The following is a 20,341-nucleotide window of genomic DNA, read 5'->3' as shown; positions in this document are numbered from 1 at the left end:
GTACTAGACGTGTGAAATTAATGTGGGGAAAAATAAATACTCTGAACCATAAGCAGATTTACACAAACGGAGAAAGTCAAAAAGCGTTACTTTACCCCGCTCTCCCTACAGCGCACATCTATAGTTTTAACTATGCCTGATCTGAGGAAAACTTATAAGGAATTTCAGAGTATATGTTGTGTAATATCTGTGTGCTATTTTATTTCAAGTTTATTTTCACATTTTATTGCACTTCACTGTGTAAATTACAAAATCACTGTAAACATTAATGACACCTTATATATTTATTATTTTAATCATTCCTCTGTAATAGTTAATAATTGTTTATTTTTGTGCATTATATAGTCTATTATAAAACATTTATTCCAATAAAGTAGTTTGAAGTTAAACCAACTACATACAGTACATTGTCAATCTCTGTATCCCATATTATTCAAGCCAACTCAAAAAACCAAACTCATAACAGTGATAACTTTTATTTCAAAACAAAGATGATAATTGTGTAAAAGAAATATGTACACATACAGATAATCACATATCTGTACATCAACAGACAGACAGACAGACAGACACACACACACACACACACACACACACACACACACACACACACACACACACTTCAAATCTACTCAGCTTGAAATTCCCCTCCATCATTGAAAAAACAATCAACGAGCAACAGCCCTCAACCTCCTTATCGAAACAAAGTCCACGCAGGACTCCCCTTCGGCCATCACCCATAGGTGGACAGTCCTTGTATATTGCAGTGCAGTGCAAGCACAGAGTCAGCGAGTACGACACCCAGAACTCTTGCTTATATTGTCTGGTAATGCACTCCAGTTCATTTAGATAAAATACAGAACAAACAATATTGAATCAATTTGAAGAAAGGCATTAACATGATACAGAGTCATACAAGGAATTTCTTTTTTAAATATTTTAAACATATTATAGAAAGATGTTGACAAAGATATGTTTGAGTGTTATTGGCTTTGTCTGTAAAGAAGACTTTGTTTATGAACAACATAAATTAGTCAAACTATTTTCTCCCAATAGAGGAATCATCCTGACAAAGATTAATCTGATAGAAACATCAGTCATGATTCACCGAATACAGGGACAAATGTAAATGTGTGAATACAGGAGGAGCTCTGACATCACTGTAGTTCAGAGAGATTCAGAGAAAGTGAAACTAACTTGATCAACAACAATATGGACTCCTGAAACGATCAACCTCTTTAAACAACAGAATATTTATTGATCCGTTCAAAGAGTCTTGTGGAAACATCTGATCCTCACAGGTAAGAGATAGAAATATAAGAGAGATTGTGCTGAACAGGTTTCTAATGGAAGTGAACTGGTTTAGTAGGGTTATGTCAAACTGGAATAAGTTGAACAGAACCAGGTTTAAGCATATATAATACTCAACTACTTTAGTTGTTTACTGCACTGAAATGGTATCAGAATTGTATTAAAAGTGTGTCATTTGATTGGTTGTAAAGCAAAGTTTGGTGTTTCTGTCATTTTGTCACACGACAGAAAGACTAAAGAAACAGGAAGTAAATGACCTGCAGATTCACTGAACACAAACCTGCTAAACTGCAGATGAAAATCACTTTTATAATAAAGTAGATTAAAACTACACTTAGTCATACAAACTACACTTGATCACACAATATGGCTGTTTATTTTGTGGAGATATATATTCACAAGTATATGACCTACTTTGCACTTGCTGTTTGTGATCTAAACAGACCATAGTTCAGATTGTTCAGTGAGATTGAGTCATTGACTGAATGAGTTTCCCTCACTGTCAGTGAGATTTTAACACTTCAATATAAATATTTATTAAGTGGTCATGAGATAATATGAAGTAACCCCAAATCTGACTTTTGAGGCGAGATTTTATTTAAACCCGAGTGACCAAATACAGTGTGTAAAACAAATGCATATTTCAAGGAGCAAATGGGATTAGATCGGTCTTTTCATTGGTCATAATTTATATTGTAAAATACAATATGTTTTTTAATGTCCTAGAGGGAAAGAACAATGGCAGAATCTTCACCAACAAGAACAAGAAAAACCAGGAGACAGAGTTATGAGGATAAACGTCCATGTAAGTCAATAACCCAGAGAAAAATGAATTAGCTCAAGAATGACTTTATTCTCATATGATATTTATATTTAAAATGTACTAGTTCAAATCACATCAAACTTTATTCATAAAGCGCTTTAAAACAACTGAAGTGGACCAAAGTGCTGTACAGAAAAAATAAACAAAAACATAAAATACATACTTTATGAAAAGCATAATGCAGATAAAACAAATCAAGAGACATAAAACATATGGAAAAATAAACATACCATTAAACAGTAAAAAATAAATAAATAAATAAACAAAATGTCCACGTCAGGTGTCAAAGGTCAAGGAGAAAAGGTTGGTTTAAGAAGTGATTTAAAAGCAGAGAGTGAAAAGGCTTGTCTAATGGGCAGAGGCAGATCATTCCTCAGTTTAGGAGCTGCCACAGCAAAAGCACAGTCCATGTTGTTTTGGGCACATTCAGGAGCAGTTGATCAGCTGACCTGAGAGAACGAGTGGGGGTGTAAGGGTGTAGCAGCTCCCAAATGTAGGGTGGGGCAAGACCGTTTAGAGATTTAAAAGCAAATAAAATAATTTTAAATTGGATCCTAAAATGTACACTCTAAAAAGTTTAACTATGATTTACTAAATTTTTTGGTGAATTTGAGTAAATTTTAAAGCTGTGAAATCAATTTTTATATTTATACTGTATGAATTGAGTAAATGCATGTAAAAAAATAAATAAATAAATCTGAGTAACTGCATCTGGTACATTAACAAATCAAATTGAGTAGAAATAATTTAACATTTAAACATTTAAAAAACAATATTTATGAGTAATATTAATTGTTTTTATTTATGAGTAATATTAACTTTTTATTTCCTCTGTAAATAGTACCAGTATACATGATATTAGCCTTTATTGTCGATGAGTAGGCTACAGCAATACAGCACATTTTACACTTTTTTAACATGTATACAATATTGCCTACATGCCTACAAATGGAACATTTAAACATTCAGGTAGCCCAATTCAAGTGCAATCAACCAGTCTGTTATCCAATATCCACCGGATCAGTGCTGGTTCTCGAGCCGGAGACAGACTCGCACTCTGCGGGTAAACATCGAACTTTAGACTGCCGTCCTGCGTTTAACTCACAGCTGAAAGACACTGCGAGCGACTGACTCCATAATAACCTGCCAATAAACAAACAGTTCTGTTCTGAGAACATTTTATCATCCAAATTAATTATATTCATTATCATTAGGAATAAAGTTGTGTGTTTTATGCAAGGCGTTTCAAACACACGAAAAGACAGACGCGACTCTCGGTTAGGTGTCACATTACGAGGGCGGGGGAGGGGTGCATCGTTTTAATTGAGTAAACTTACTAAATTTCTTAAGAGTGTGTTAAATATATTAATAATATTGATTTGAATTAAGTAATATTTTTGTTTCTTGAAACAGATCAGTTTAATTCTCCATTCTCAAATATTTTGATAGAAATTTCACAAATAGCCTATAGGCCTATTAAGTGTATTATAAATAAATAATTGGTTAGTCAAATACTAAATTATTTTAGTGAAAAAAACTTAAATATAACTGTAAATTTTAGATAAAATTAACTGTTGGATTTTTAGTCAAATATTTTGGTACAGTATGTGTAACTCAAACAATCAAGTAAATAAGTTACAGTTAAGTTAATAAAGTTTAATATTACTGTAATATTTACTAAGCCTTACTATTATTTTTTAGAGTGTATGGGCAGCCAGTGAAGTGAGGCTAACATGGGCGAAATGTGCTCGTTTTTATGTGTTCCAGTTAAAAGATGCGCTGCAGCGTATTATACCATCTGGAGACGGGCTACAGAAGACCCACTAACCCCCACATACAGTGCATTACAGTAATCTAGCCGAGTGGTAACAAAGGCGTGGATTACTGTCTCAAAATGTTGCCTTAGAAGATATGGCTTTATTTTGGCCAGCTGCCTCAACTGAAAAAAGCTTGATTAAACGACTGCCCTGATCTGACTGTCGAGCTTAAGGTCAGAATCAGTTTTAACCCCTAGATTAGTGATGGTTGGCTTGGAGTTCTGGGGAAACAAATAAAGAGAAAAGAGAAGAGGGCCTAAAACTGAAGGAATGTACAGCACTACTTCACATTAGGGTTCTGATCAGCTTGTCTGGGTTCATTTTGCAGTAATTACCAGCTTGTACATGATCTCATATATATTTGAGAAATCACGTTTGATTTCGTCAAAGTTGCTCTTTACATTCAACCAACTTCATGAGGGGAATCATGAGATTCTTTTAAACTTTTTCCTTCTCTATCTGCTCTAACTCATCAGTATAATAAATCATCACCATAGTCATCATCATAATTCCAATCATTTACACAGCAGCCCTTCAAACAAAATGTCTTTAAGATCATGAGAAACTTGAATTCAGTGTTTCAAGTGTCTCCAAACATTAGACTAGTAGTGCTGGTGATTTATCTTCATCATTTCTCTCTCCAGTGATGTCTTCCTCCAGCGGTCCACTGACTGAGGAGCTTCAGTGCTCTATATGTCTGGACGTGTTCACTGATCCAGTCAGCACTCCATGTGGACACAACTTCTGCAAGACCTGTCTGAATAAGTGCTGGGACAACAGCCAGACCTGCAACTGTCCATATTGCAAAGAAACATTCAAGCACAGACCTGATCTCAAGATTAACACCACACTGCGAGAGCTCGTAGATCACTGTAAAAAGAAAAGTCCTGAGAAAAAAGCTGAAGTTCTGAAAAAAGCTGAAGTTCTGTGTGACGTCTGTGGGGAAAGAAAGCTGAAAGCCCTGAAGTCGTGTCTGGTGTGTCAGAGCTCTTACTGTGAAACTCACCTGGAGACTCATTTGAGAGTGTCAGGTTTAAAGAAACACAAACTGATCAATCCTGTGAGTAATCTGGAGGACTATATATGTCAGAAACATGAGAGACCTCTGGAGCTGTTCTGTAGAGATGATCAGACATGTGTGTGTCCGATGTGTGCTTTGAAAGACCACAAGAACCACAACACTGTTTCTTTAGAAGAGGAGAGTGAAGAGAAGAAGGTAGAAGTTACTGACAAACTGATTTTAAATGGCTCTTATCATGAGGAATCACATGTTCTTTAATATAAATTAATCAATTATGAAAACATATTGTGTCTTGTTCTCCGTCTATAGACTCAACTGATGAAGACACAGAAAGACACACAGCAGATGATCCAGGACAGAATCAAGAAGATTCAAGACGTCAAACACTCGGCAGAAGTCAGAAAAGTGAGTATAAAATTATTTAATTTAATTAATTTAAATATCATTGTTTATTGAATTGTTGTATAAAATCAATTTCACACTCACAGTCACACTGCTGGTCTGAATATCGACACGTCTGTGATTTCCTGATCACTTAGTAAAGTAATAACACATCTCTCCTCAACAAGACACATGATTTGAGGAATCATTCAGTGCAAACGCTGCAGAATGAGGGATTTTGAAAACCGCCTAAAACACTGAAGTATGAGAAATAATAACACTGATTCTTCTCTTAACAAACACCACTAATAATGTGTTGATTGTCCTGGTTGAGCAGAGAAACACAGAGAAGGAGAAAGCAGCCCGTGTGGAGCTCTTCACTGATCTCATCCGCTCCATTGAGAGATGTCAGACTGAACTGCTGGAGATGATGGAGGAGCAGCAGAAAGCAGCAGAGAAACAGGAGGAAGAGCTCATTGAAGAGCTGGAGCAGGAGATCACTGAGCTAAAGATGAGAAACACTGAGCTGGAGCAGCTCTCACACACTGAAGATCACCTCCACCTCCTACAGGTCAGTCAACATCTCTCTGATCAATGATAATGCAGTATATGACACCATAACACTCCCCATGCTGAAGGATTTCTCCTCTCTCCTGCTGTAGATTTACTCATCCCTGTGCAGCTCTAGAAACACCAGGAACTGGTCTGAGATCAGTGTGAAGACTGATGAGAGTCTGGAGACTCTGAGGAGAGCTCTGACTAAACTGCAGGACTCTCTACAGGAGAAACTCACGCTAACTGGTACAGCAATATCAAATACACCGTACAGATACATATATTTATCATCTTTTAATATCAGTAATGAAGAATGAGTCTGTTAAAGCTGAAATAAGAGAAGTGTGTGATCATGTGTTTGTCTCATTATCATCACAGTTCTTCTTGAAGAGAGCAGGTCATATTCATCTCTAATTTCAGAAAACATGCAGTAAATTCATCTTGTACTAGAAGCTTCATCACTGTAACCAGAACCTTGAGGCTTTAGTAAATCTGTCAACTCTTTTAGATGAGAAACTACAGAAAGAAACATTCATTTTCTGCCATTTTCTGTTGGTCTTTTCAGCTGTTTCATCTAAATGTTGTGATTATGTGTCAGATAAAATAAGTTTAGCAGAAGAAAATCAAATCAATATAGACATCATGAATTTAAGATGCAAATTTGTTCTTTTTTAGAGGAATATTTCTGACCTGTAGTTCAAACAGCTTTGCAGTGCTGGGCTTTCATTTTCATTTTCTTAAAGGTTATTTTTTATAGTGTTGTCTTTAGTGAATAACCAGAACATTAATCCACTCCAAAACTGAGACGAATAACATTAGGCATAAAAATATCTACAATAAAAATTTCATAAAATATTCTCAAAGATGTTCTAAAAAGGAGGAATATTTCGAGCTCAAACACAATAGGAGTTCAGGGATTCTCTAAATATCAGCAGAGAAACATTGATCAGATTAAAAGTGATCTTTTACACAATTCTTTAAATATAACCTTAAACCTTGTCTATAATTCACACATAAACATGTCAAAGATCTGATGGTGTTTTATTGTCATTAGTCTCTACAGAACTGAAGAGGAGACAGCAGTATGCAGGTACAGTGTGCTGTCTGCACTACACTAGATTACATTCAGATACTCACAGCTTCATCACTGACCGACAGTATGATTAAACACTGATTACATATTACACACATCATCACTAAATATCTGTATCAAGTTGTGATTCATATTCTCTGTTTTCTCAGTGGATGTGACTCTGGATCCTGATACAGCTCATCCTAATCTCATCCTGTCTGATGATGGAAAACAAGTGAGAGATGGAGACATTTGGAAGAAACTCCCAGACAAACCAGAGAGATTTGATAGATATATAAATGTCCTGGGAAAGGAGGGATTCTCCTCAGGGAGATTTTATTTTGAGGTGCAGGTGAAGGGAAAGACTGACTGGGATTTAGGAGTGGCCAGAGAATCCATTGACAGGAAGGGAAAGATCACACCGAGTCCCAGTAATGGAGGGTGGACTGTGGTTCTGAGGAATGGGAATGAATATAAAGCCTGTGCTGATCCTCCTGTCTCTCTGTGTGTGAGTGTGAAGCCGCAGCGGGTCGGTGTGTTTGTGGATTATGAGGAGGGTCTGGTCTCCTTTTATGATGTGGAGTCCAGCTCTCATCTCTACTCTTTCACTGATCAGTCTTTCACTGGGAAACTCTATCCATTTTTTAGCCCGTATCTAAACAATAAAGGTAAAAACTCAACTCCACTGATCATCACACCTGTCAAATACAATAAATGAATTTACAGCCTAATATGGAATAAACAATGAAAATTATTTATATAATTACAAATCTAAACATGTTTTGCTATATTTTCATAATTAGTTTTTCATTGTTAAGATCTATAATTCTAGCTAAAATTGCTAATTATATTGTGAAAATATAATGATTGTTTAACAATTTTATTTTTAACTTTTCATAATTATCCATGCCATTGTTTTCCTGACAAAGTGAAAGTGCCTGTAATTTTTTTTTACATTAAAATAAACCAAACCAAACTATGATAACATGATGCATTATATCAAAGCTGTTTCTACCATTAATTACAGATCTGTGATAATACTGTGGTAAATCAGATGGTAATACCTCAATATATATCATAGAACTGTATGATTACCATATTCATACACAACACTATGGATCTTCAAAGTATACCTAAAAAACACCATGATATTATGATCATGGTAATAACAAAATATTAAAAAAATATATTAAAAAGGAGTAGACGAAAAGAAAAAAACATTGTAGGTCTATTACCAAGTTGACATGTCTAATGTTTACGCCATGGTAAAACTAGGTATGTTTAACCATAAGAATAGAATAGAATAGAATAGAATAGAATAGAATAGACCAATTTCAACACACATCAGATTAATTTAAATGTCATTTTTATTGAAACAGTTATATACATCTTCAAATAAAATATAGGATCTGATGGTGCTGATATGAAGTAGAGATACAAATATGAAACCTTATAAAAATATGTTCCTTCTTCCAGGACATATTAGAGATTATTCTATTAAAGATGCCTATTTATATTGCTGTTTATGTTTAATGCATTTTGATCTGTATGAATATTGAGGACAGCTTCTTTTTTTACAGTAGATAGTGATAAAATAAGGTCATCCTTTTGAAGAAAAAAAATATACATAGAAAGCTAGTCACATATTCTGGTCTTTTCACATTGTTCTGTGTGCTGAGAGAAAGAGTAGAAAACTTTATTATCTCTTTAAAGTAAACCAGTCACAGTAAAGAAACTCATACTGGTTTGGGTCGAGTAAATGATGACAGAATTATTATTTTTGTGTGAACTATCACTTTAAGATTCATGAGGTCTCTGTGCTACAGCATTACTGTAGTTAATGTTCACTAGGTGGCGCTATATAGTTTCATATCAGAAAATATAATGAGGTTCATACAGTCGTGGAAAACCTGGAAATATCATGTTATTTATTTTATTTTACTTGTTTAGTGATTTGTTTTTAGTTAACTTGGTTAAAAAATGTTCTTTGTGAGTGCTATGTCTGGTAAATAATTTTTGATCGTGCATCTTTAGTCCTAATTATGATTAATAATGATGCCTGCACCACTCAATAATAGATGATATTGGATCCACATTTTAATGCACTGTTTGTGTATTGAGTGTGTGTTGCAGTATTTAACACATGATGGATCGAGTGATTGTTTACAGTAGTTCTGATGGTTTTAACAGAGACGGCAGGACAAATGTTCTGTCCACTGAGGTTTAGGACACAAGATGAAACCAAAGACCCCAGAGAACGGCTTTAATGGGACCCGGAGTCTCTCCTGGGACAAAGACACAATTTTCATATTTCCATAAACAGAGTCAACTGCATCTAACGGAAGAGTCATGAGAATTTCTTAAACCAATGGCTGCAGATTATGTTTATAAAGGGGTTTGGAAAGATTATTTCTGCTTTGTGATGTTTTTAATCCTCATATTTCTGTTTCTGGACCTTTTTATGTAAAGTAGGTCTATTTGTACTGATAATGTATAAGGCTGTCATTAACAAAATGTCAAACCAAGCTGCATTATCACAGACCTTAAATTTTAAGGAACTCAGTGTCTCCATCAGTCCATCTTTCCACTGGATGTGGAGTCTGGACACACACAAGATTTAAAATCGAGCGAAACTAGAAGCAGTTAGAATGAACTTCACATGAAGGGTTTATTCATGCTTAGAGATGTTAGGGTGGAGTTATATATGCAGGATTTCCATAACATTTACATATTTTATCAGACATTTTGTCACAGAATGTATGGTACATGTGTAGTTTAAAAAATAAAAATAGAAAACATAATTTGAATTAACCTCAAATGATAATTGAAAGTTGTTGTTTTATTTATGTAACATTTATGAAAGGAAACACAACACATTTTAACAGAAGCCATTCATATGCAAAAATACATCAAATATTTAAAAACAAAGATTTTTCTTTTGAAAGAAACACAAATAGGAAGCCACCTGTTAAATCATTATTAATATGTGAATATTTATAATAATAATAATAATAATAATATATGTGAGAATTATTAAAAAATGAATGGATAAAACACCAATGCATGTGCATTAAAATAGTGCACTGTAAAATTCACTGTACAAACAACATTTTCTGTCCAGATTCTAATGCATCATTACATGATTCAATCCTGTCTCGCTGAACACACACCTCACATATTAACACTCAGTGTGTGTTTTGTTCAGATGTAAGTTTCATTGAGGAATGTTGATGTTGGAGGGAATTTAAAGGCCTGATGTTAATGCAAACACATGGAAAATTACTCAAACGTAAAATCAAAACTATGCAAAAGTACAGCAATGATGAGAACAATAAAATCTCACTTTGGCATGAAACAAAATTAAATTATTTGTTTGTTATAGTTCAAATTATTTGAGTTTATCATTTAAACCAGAAAGTGCATTTACCCAATCAAATGTGTCGTTCTAGTTTAGATATTTTTAACATACAGATTTGGGAGAATGTAACACCTAAACTTTACATGTATAAATGATGTCAAACGTTTCATGAATGTGTGTCTATTACACAGCGCTCTGTTCTTCAGCACATCTACAGAAGCAGTTTTGAATTATTTGGCATTGCAGTTTTTGCAGAGAATCTTTGTCCCGTCGGGGAAGAATCCAGCGCCGACCAGAGACACCGAACACTCAGAACACTTAAAACACGACTGATGCCACTGACGATCCTCAAACGGCACGTACTTCCCTTCTCCAAAACCTGACAAAAACATTGAGAGAGTTTCATTTTGAGCGGTGGTTTTTTAAATTAATTTAGAACAACATTAACAACATTAACATCATTTCAAATGAACATCATTTTAATTTAATTTAACATCATAAAATTTTAGGGTTGGTGATGTCACTAACCCGGGAGGAGTGTTGTGTAGTCCCTACCAGCCGTTTGTTGTAGTCTTTAAAAAGTGATTTATTTAAAAGCAAATCTCTCCCTTTGCTTTGAATTTTGAGCATTGTAACTTTGCAGATGTTGTTTATGCTCAAACAGCAACATTACACACTAACTAAAGTTAAAAAAGTGAAATCATATTCAACCACCCGTTTAATTTCAATATTTACTCTCCATTTCCAGCCATGTGCAAAGCATGCTGGGATCTTACAATGGTGTCCATAAATAAAACCGCCTAATTGAGCTAATTCTCTTAAAATAAATAGGTAGCCTTTTTTCCTTAATTTTATCATCTTAATCAGTTGTTTCTTAAAAGTGTGTTTCCTTAAAAAAAGATGAAAATGTATCTCTTGGTTCTATTAGTGAAATGTTATCAGTTTTTCTATACAACACTGAACCACAATTTTCTTAATAAAATATACACAATATTTTTATTTTTTATTTTTTTAATGAAAATTACTAGACCCTTGATTTATTTTTTACAGTGTATACCAGTGTGTTTTCTGTTTTTTTTTTTTTTTTATGGATTATTTTAACAGCGTTATTCTGCAAATGATGATTTACTCAATGTTGTTCCAAACTTATATTGCTTACTTCTGTGTAACAAAAGAAGTTCTTGAAAATAGCCAAAGACACTACGTAGTTCCACAGAAAGTTTTTTATTACTCCACACTCTCTATTTCCCCGCAAAAACCCCCAGGAAGCACAACAAGTCTCGCCGACTCTCGCGATAATACATTCTCGTAAACTCTCGCGATAATACATTCCCTCGCACATGAAGTTAACAATCTCCCTCTCTTCTTTAAATAAAAAAAAAATGAAGGAGTGACTTTGACATATAAAACATTGTCACCAAATACAAACGATTTTCAGAACACAGTAACATTTAAGTGAGCTTGAGTATTTAAACGAGGAAGCACCTTTCTTCGTCAAACAGTCAGCAAGTTGTGACTTGGCTTCTGACCAACGCACTTCTTTGATTTTGTTAGCATGTAGGAGCTCTTTGACACCGCTTACTTCTAATCTTAGTCTCTTTTCTGTGACCTGTTTTGTAGACTTAAGAGCGTCAAACAGGGAATGGTTATCAGTGACACAAATAAGGGGGAGAGCATTAAGATCAGCTTTACCTGTGGTAAGCTCAGAGTAGAGCACAGCCAAGAACATAGCATTGTCAATACCATCTGACATGGCAAGGGTTTCTCCTGCCAGCGTGCTTCTTACCACACGTCTGATTTTCTTAGATTGCCAAAACAGTGGAGAGAACTTTCCTGTTTTTTCCATGAGGGCAATTAAAACCCCTCCCTGTGTACCTCCATCTGGAAGATTGCCTAGTGAAGCATCACTGAAGACCACCAAACTCAAATCATCACTGTTGCCCAAGTGTTGAAACTTAAGTGTGACCTTCTCTGACTTAAGTTTACGGATCACTTTGTTCACTTCATGTATGGACTGAACAGTAGCATTCTTAATGTTGGATGCTAGGCTACATGTGTCAAACATAACATCTGGTCTTGTTTGTTTAGCAACCCACAGAATCTGTCCTATTTTGGACCTGAGTTGTTCTCTTTCTTTCTCGTTTAGTGGAGCCTCTCTCTGTACAGCACGTGCTGCCTGTAAGTGAACTAGTTGTAAGTTTTCAATGTAACTGTTCTGATGCACCACCCACAGTAGCAATGTCCATCCCCACGTATGAAAAACTCTCATGCTCTTCACGACCCACGTGAAATGCAGATTTAAGTACAGGGATGACATTAGTTACAAAGTGCTCTGAACCTGCCCAAAAGAAATCATCCACATGGCATGCCAGTACTCCTGTCACCTCAGACTGCTCATTCTGCCAATAAAACACTGCAGGATCAACCCGTGACATTTTACCACCACTGTTCAGCATGAGTTCTTTGACCTTGTTGTACCAGTAGAGGGAAGCGTCTGCAAGTCCATACACACATTTCTTTAGTTTCCACAACGCATTGTCCACGCCTGCTTCTGGTGGAGGACGAATGTAAATGTCTCTTGAGAGTTCCATTCCCTGCAAAAAGACAGACTTAATATCCATAGAATTTACTTTCCATTTGTTTTGACAAATAACAGCTAACAGCAGCCTGAGTGACTCTGATGCACATGTGGGAGAATCTTTTTGTAATTCACGAATATTGACTTCTTCAAAACCTCTCGCCACAAGGCGAGCTTTGGGAACAATACCATTAGAAGTCTCCTTCAACGTACAGACCCATCTAGTAGAAATACATTTTTGACCCTTGTCTGTGACCTCTTCGTAAACATTATTATTTTGCCAGTTTTCAATCTCTTGCTGTTTAGCAGCATCAAAAGAGATGTCTTTTGTAATGAGTACATCAGCATCAGTGTTTTCACATTCAGTGAGAAGATCATCAACATGTGACATGTCTAAAGCTTCCTTTTGACCCTCGCTGCCATTTGGTTCAAGATACTGCATATTGTACCAGTTTTTATATTGCCCTTTTGCTTTTCCTGCTCTGCCTAAAACTCTGGCAGTGTGCTTAGTACCATCCTCTCTGTTTGTAAATGTCACTGTCTGACCTGTTCTCAGTTTGACACCAGTGGAACCCACTGTATTAGTAACATCACTCTCTGTCTCATTAGTTTGTCTCACATCTTCTCTATCATCTGTTTCTGTGTTTTCAGGGATTTGCACGTCTCCATTAACACTCATTTCATCATCTGAATTCTCTGACACATCCGTGTGTATTACGTTTTCATTTTCTTTACTATTTTCAGGAATATCAGGTAGTACAGGTTTATCCTCATCCTGTGTATTGACTTTATTCAGCCTGGACTGGTGTACTCTGACAAGAATCCCACCATGTCTGATAAACACTACAGAGCCATCCTGACCGATAACTACAGCAGGGCCTTTCCACTCTGTACTGTCTGCTTGTTTGTAGTAGACTCTGTCTCCTGTCTCATACTTTTCATCTGTAGGCCTGCTTTCGTAAAGCTCTTCTTATTCTTTCTGAGCATCCCACCTCTGTGAATGCTCTTCTGGAAGCATGCAATGCTGCTAGGTGCTGTCCTACTCTAGTACTCATAGAAGTGCCCTCTAGAGCAGGCAGTTTATCAACCAAAACGGAGGGAAGATTAGGACTGTGACCAAACACAAGCTGGTGTGGACTATAACCATGCACATTGATCATACTGTTTTTGGCCATTAGAGCCCAGTCCAGAGCAGTCTGCCAGCCACACCCGTTTTCCTTTTTCACCTTCAGGAGGATCTCAGTCAGTGTCATGTTGTGTCTCTCCAGCAGCCCGTTGCTCCAAGGACTGTATCCTGCTGTAGTCTTCATCTCAGTGTTGAATTTTTCTGCCATCTCTCTTATCTCCTCATTGTTGAACTCGCCACCGTTGTCTGTGTATATTCGTTTGGGGGCACCATGAACACTTATCCACGAGTGAATGAAGGAGTTGACGATCTCCGAGGCTTTCTTTGTTCTCACAATGTTTCCAGCACTGAAGCGTGTGAAGTGGTCGATGATGTGGAGGTACCATACGCCAGGTTCCAGCTCATGCAGATCCATTGCCACCGTCTCATTGTACTCTGAGGCTAAAGGCAAACCAACAGCAGGCCTGGGCTTGGTCCTGCTATATCTTTGACATACCTCACAGTCACGGATGATCTCTTGCAGAATAACTGGACAGTCTTTGTCAGTATTTCCAGAGTTGAGGATGAGGATTTCAAGGATTTCACTTTCATTGGTAACCGCTTCAGTATTACCATCTCTAATGTCAACACAATAGTGTCCCGAACTAGTGAACTCAAGAGGCACTGGTTGCTTGAACATGACAACTCTGTCATTCTCCATGTCTAAAACAGTTCCTGCTCTCTTTAGAGACATTTTGCTCAGCAGTAAAGGAATATCAACAGGAACAACTTCCGTTTCAATGTGACATTTTGTTAGTCCGATCTTAGCGGGAAAATTCACCTTTCTGTTGGAGTGTACCACCTGACCGTCACCAAATCTGAAAGGTCTGCTGCTTGAAGATTCTGTTTGCAGCAGTTTGTTTATTTGACTTTGGCTCAGGTCTTTCATGTAACTATCCAGCCACTTCTCACCACAAACAGTACGTGTGCATGCAGTGTCAATGATAGCTGATCCCAGTGATTCAGTTAGGAAGATCTCAGAGTCCGTCATGACTTTTGTAAACAGTGTAATGTTACACTCTTCCACATTTTCATCTTCTGCTACCTTTACTTCATTTCTCCGGTGAGGACAGTCTTTGGCCCAATGGTACGTGCTCTGACAAATGACGCATTTTGTTCTCTTACCATATTTGTCGAGTGGGTTTGTACCTTGCTGTGGCTGCCGCTGTCTGCTCTGCGAAGGGCCATTGTTCCGTCTGAATTTGTCCGGTGGCCTCTGCTCCGTGAAAAACGCCGCATCTTGAGTCTCGCTGCCGCCGCTTGCTCCACTGGTTTTTCCTCCGAAAATCCGCTTCAACGCTGACTTCATGGATGCGAATGTCAAATCCGTGCACGCTGTAAGTGCTAGCTGCCTACTCTTCTCCTCGAGACAAGCCGTGTCCAGGAGTTTAAACGCTAACACAGCGTCAGGCAGGGTCATGTTGTACTTCTTCATGCGGTTGTATCTCTGCTCAAAGTCTATGATGTAGTCCATCATGGACACCGCACTGTCTTTGGAAATCGAGTCGAAATGAGAGTATGCTTCATAAGCGCGGTCTTTTTCTTCTCTCAAGAATACCGCGTCCAGCTTAGCTAGCAAGGTTTCCATACCGTCATCTTTGTTTAGATCGTTCGCGGGTATTTCCAAAGCGGTCTCTCTGGCTCGCCCCTCGAGCCCCAGCACCACCGCGAGTGCCTGCTTCTTCTTTTCTAAGTCCGTAACAAGTCTCCAAATACTAACTTCATTTTTCCAGCACTCGTATGGTCGGGCTTCGTCAAGCTTAGGCGGTACTCTGTAGTTGGAAACCATCCTCTGCTACCATTGAATATAGCCAAAGACACTACGTAGTTCCACAGAAAGTTTTTTATTACTCCACACTCTCTATTTCCCCGCAAAAACCCCCAGGAAGCACAACAAGTCTCGCCGACTCTCGCGATAATACATTCTCGTAAACTCTTGCGATAATACATTCCCTCGCACATGAAGTTAACAGTTCTTATAGACACAATGAAAGTGAATGGAGACTGGGGCTGTTGAGCTCCTTAAATGACTAAAAAAGCAACATAGAAATGGTTTATACAACTTGTATGTTTAAGTTACATACAAGTTGTATAAACTTAAACAACGCAAGAACAATTACAGCGCTTTGCAACTATAGGACAGGAAGAGTTAAATAAACTTATCATTGCATCTAAACCAACAACGTGTTTATTAGATCCAATACCAACTAAACTACTGAAACAAGTGTTACCTGTAGTGGAAGAGCCTCTTCTCAATATTATTAACTCGTCTTTATCCTTAGGTCATGTTCCAAGAATATTCAAGTTGGCAGTTATAAAACCTCTTATTAAGAAACCACAATTAGATCATAATAACCTAGCAAATTACAGACCCATTTCAAATCTTCCATTTATGTCTAAAATACTAGAAAAAGTTGTGTCCGCTCAACTGTGCTCTTTCTTGCAAGAAAATGATATCTATGAAAAGTTTCAGTCAGGATTCAGACCGCACCATAGCACAGAAACTGCGCTCGTTAAAATCACAAATGATTTACTTTTAGCTTCTGACCAAGGCTGTATCTCAATACTAGTTTTACTTGATCTTAGTGCTGCGTTCGATACTATAGATCACACAATACTCTTAGACCGACTACAAAACTACACTGGTGTTCAGGGACAGGCATTAAACTGGTTTAGATCGTACTTATCAGACCGTTACCATTTTGTCTGCGTAAATGGGGAAAAATCGAAGATAACGTCAGTAAACTACGGTGTACCGCAAGGATCTGTGTTAGGCCCTCTGCTATTCTCAATATATATGCTGCCACTTGGTAATATTATAAGAAAACATGGAATTAATTTCCACTGTTATGCTGATGACACTCAATTATATATTTCATCACGACCAGATGAAAACGCTAAATTATCTAAATTAACAGAGTGTGTTAAAGATATAAAATACTGGATGACATGTAATTTTCTGCTATTAAATTCAGATAAAACGGAGGTATTACTTATTAGTCCAAAAAACTGCCCACAAAACCTCTTACAATACAACTTTAATTTAGAAGGGTGTCCTGTTACTTTATCCTCTACAGTAAAAGACCTGGGTGTTATATTAGACCGCAACTTGTCTTTTGAAAATCATATTTCATATGTTTCAAGAACAGCCTTTTTCCACCTCAGAAACATTGCTAAGCTACGTAACATGCTATCTGTTTCTGATGCAGAAAAGTTAGTTCATGCATTCATGACCTCGAGACTAGATTACTGTAATGCTTTATTAGCTGGTTGTCCTGCATCCTCAATAAACAAGCTACAGTTAGTCCAAAATGCCGCCGCTAGAGTTCTTACTAGATCAAGAAAATACGATCATATAACACCAATTCTATCATCTCTACATTGGTTACCTATTAAGTTCCGTATCAATTACAAAGTATTGCTACTGACCTATAAAGCCCTAAATGGTTTAGCTCCCGTGTATTTAACGGAACTTCTATCGCCCTACAATCCATCGCGCTCTTTAAGATCACTAAATTCGAGGCTTCTGGTCATTCCTAGGATATCTAAGTCCACTAAAGGAGGGAGAGCTTTTTCACATTTAGCTCCTAAACTGTGGAATGGCCTTCCTGATATTGTTCGAGGCTCAGACTCGCTGTCCCAGTTTAAAACTAGATTAAAGACGCATCTCTTCAGCCAGGCATTCACATAATACTTACATTTTATACTACAGTTGAATCAGATTGAATGCATTAATATTGCGAACAGCAGCTACGCTAATTATTTCCCATATGCTTTTCTGTTGTTATCTCGGGACGCTAGTCCCGAGGTAAATACAGATCGTCAGCTCCAGTTTGTATCCAGCCTCTCATGGAAACTACAGATTCTCCAACACCCGTGCAGAGACGACTCGGCGCCTATGAAGAGACGACTCGGCGCGGGCGATGTTTATGCCCTAAATCAATACATGATTAACTAACTGTATTTCTCTATGTACATTTCTGAAATGCACTTTCTGTAAAGCTGCTTTGAAACAATATGTATTGTGAAAAGCGCTATACAAATAAATTTGAATTGAATTGAATTGAATTGAAGTTATCTGAAGTCATGTTTTGCTTGACTACTTGCCTTTTTCACTGAAATGGTTGAATAGTGAATCTGCTGACTGACTAACTCACTCATAACAGTCCATTGCCGCACGGACGTAACTATTTACTACTACGTATTTACTGAAATCTTTCAACAATCCCCACCAACACACAGACTGACAGCCTGTTTTGTCACAATTTATATGTTTAATATCTAATAAACTTGTTTCATGCACTTAATCAAGTATTTTGGAACAAACATTGTTATCAAAGTGTCACATCAATCATCCAGTTGTTTTTAGGGTAAATACTACTTTGGTAAATAAAGCTAGAATCATTCTGTTGGATGTACACTACTGTTCAAAAGTTCAAAAGTATCTTCTGCTCACCAAGCCTGCATTGATTTTATCCAAAATACAGTAAAAACAGTAATATTATGAAATATTATTACAATTTAAAATAATAATACAATCAAATATAATTCATTTCTGTGATTAAAGCTGAATTTTTACCCTCATTACTCCAGTCTTCATCACATGATCCTTCATAAATCATTCTATTATGACAATTTGATGCTCAACAAACATTTATGATTATTATCAATGTGGATTTTTTTTTTTTTTATCAATCGAAAGTAAAAAAAAAAAATGTTATCTGAAATATAAACTTTTTGTAGCATTATACACTAGGCTACCATTCAAAAGCTTGCGGTTAGTAAGAATTTATAATAAAAAAATGTTGGGAAAGAAATTAATACTTTTATTAATTAAGGTTGCATTAAATTGATCAAAAGTGACAGTAAATACATTTATAATGTAACAAAAGATTCTATTTCAAATAAATGCTGTTCTTTTGAACTTTCTATTCATCAAAGAATCCTGAAAAATGAAATGTATTACAGTTTACTCACAAATATGAACTGTTTCCAGCATTCAACAATCAATCAAATCATCATATTAGAATGATTTCTGAAGGATCATGTGACACTGAAGCTTTGATCACAGAAATAAATTACATTTTACTATATATTCACATATAACAGTATCACAGTATTATAGTATATATTACTGTTTTTTTTTTTATCAAATCAATGCAGATTTGAGCAGAAGAGACTTCTTTTAAAAACATTTTTAAAATCGTATCGATCTCAACTTCTGAACAGTAGTGTATATTTCATTTTATTATGTATATTTATTTAAAAGAAAATATTGAAACCAAAACATGGCATTGTCTAGTGTGCAGGCAAAGATGACCTCCACATGCTTTTACGGGTCTTCAAGTAACTTATAGTGCCCTGGTATATTTGCCATAATTGCCCTTTTGGGTCTGCTGTTTCACCCTCTAAATCTAACATTACTTTAGTAAGTAATTTAAAAGAAGAATAGTTTATCTCTCTTTGATATATAACATTGGACTGAATATGTATATGTATATGTGTACAGTATGTACGGCTATATATATATTGATATTTGAGTTAGATATTATATTCTCATAGGTCATGACCCGGTGGATGAGAGACTCTTGAGTCCCTGATGAACAAGCAGAAGTTTATTCAAACACACTCAACAGCCTCCAAACACACGACCCTGTTTATGTGCCAACTGTCTCTTGTTTCTGACAGTGTTTCTGTTCTCAGCTGAAGGAACTGCTAATGAAGAGCGCTCTTGTTATAAGGACACATTAACACACACTGACCTGTGATGGGTTTGTCGCAGGCGGCACATTTTTGGGCGTACAGGTTACTGAAGCACTTCACACAGAACGGATCTTCACCCTGCGTTGTGAAAGGCTGTCCGGCCAGCTGGACTTTACAACCCGAACACAAGAAACATTCTTTATGCCAGGGCTCGTCTCTGTACGTAACGCCACCCTGAACCAAGATCTGGAAGAGACGAGACCAAACACACTGTCATTCACTGCATACAACTTAACGAGGTTAGAAATGAAATAAAAGCAAAAATACTCAGTATTTAGATTAATCTTCAGATGTGTGTAGTTTACACTCTTAAAAGTAAAGTTTCCAAAGGGTTTTTTTTTTCCAAAGGGAAACTTTGCCAAAGAAACTTTCAGTGAACAATTTTGAAGGCAAGACACATAAATAGAGTAAAAAATTAACTATAATAAATATCACTTTCCTTTCTGTGTTGATGGAATACATTAAGAATTCCAAACATTTTTGTACGTTTTCAGAAA

At 36.5% G+C, this 20,341-nt stretch overlaps 1 protein-coding gene across 1 annotated transcript; it reads left to right on the top strand.

Moving 5' to 3' along the window:
- The first annotated feature begins 1,169 nt into the window (after nucleotides 1-1,169).
- Nucleotides 1,170-7,961, top strand: LOC311299453 (E3 ubiquitin-protein ligase TRIM39-like). The gene is made up of 8 exons (XM_084423026.1): nucleotides 1,170-1,301; nucleotides 2,038-2,116; nucleotides 4,596-5,167; nucleotides 5,282-5,377; nucleotides 5,691-5,924; nucleotides 6,016-6,154; nucleotides 6,963-6,998; nucleotides 7,151-7,961. The coding sequence occupies exons 2-8, from the start codon at nucleotides 2,050-2,052 to the stop codon at nucleotides 7,696-7,698; spliced, it is 1,692 nt and encodes a 563-aa protein (XP_084279152.1). The 5' UTR covers nucleotides 1,170-1,301; nucleotides 2,038-2,049; the 3' UTR covers nucleotides 7,699-7,961.
- The last annotated feature ends 12,380 nt before the right edge of the window (nucleotides 7,962-20,341 follow it).

This window comes from Rutilus rutilus (genome assembly GCF_951802725.1).
Source record: "Rutilus rutilus genome assembly, chromosome: 11".
Lineage (NCBI taxonomy): Eukaryota > Metazoa > Chordata > Actinopteri > Cypriniformes > Leuciscidae > Rutilus > Rutilus rutilus.
Note: the sequence above shows the minus strand (reverse complement) of the source record. Positions and strands in the feature narration are given on the sequence as shown.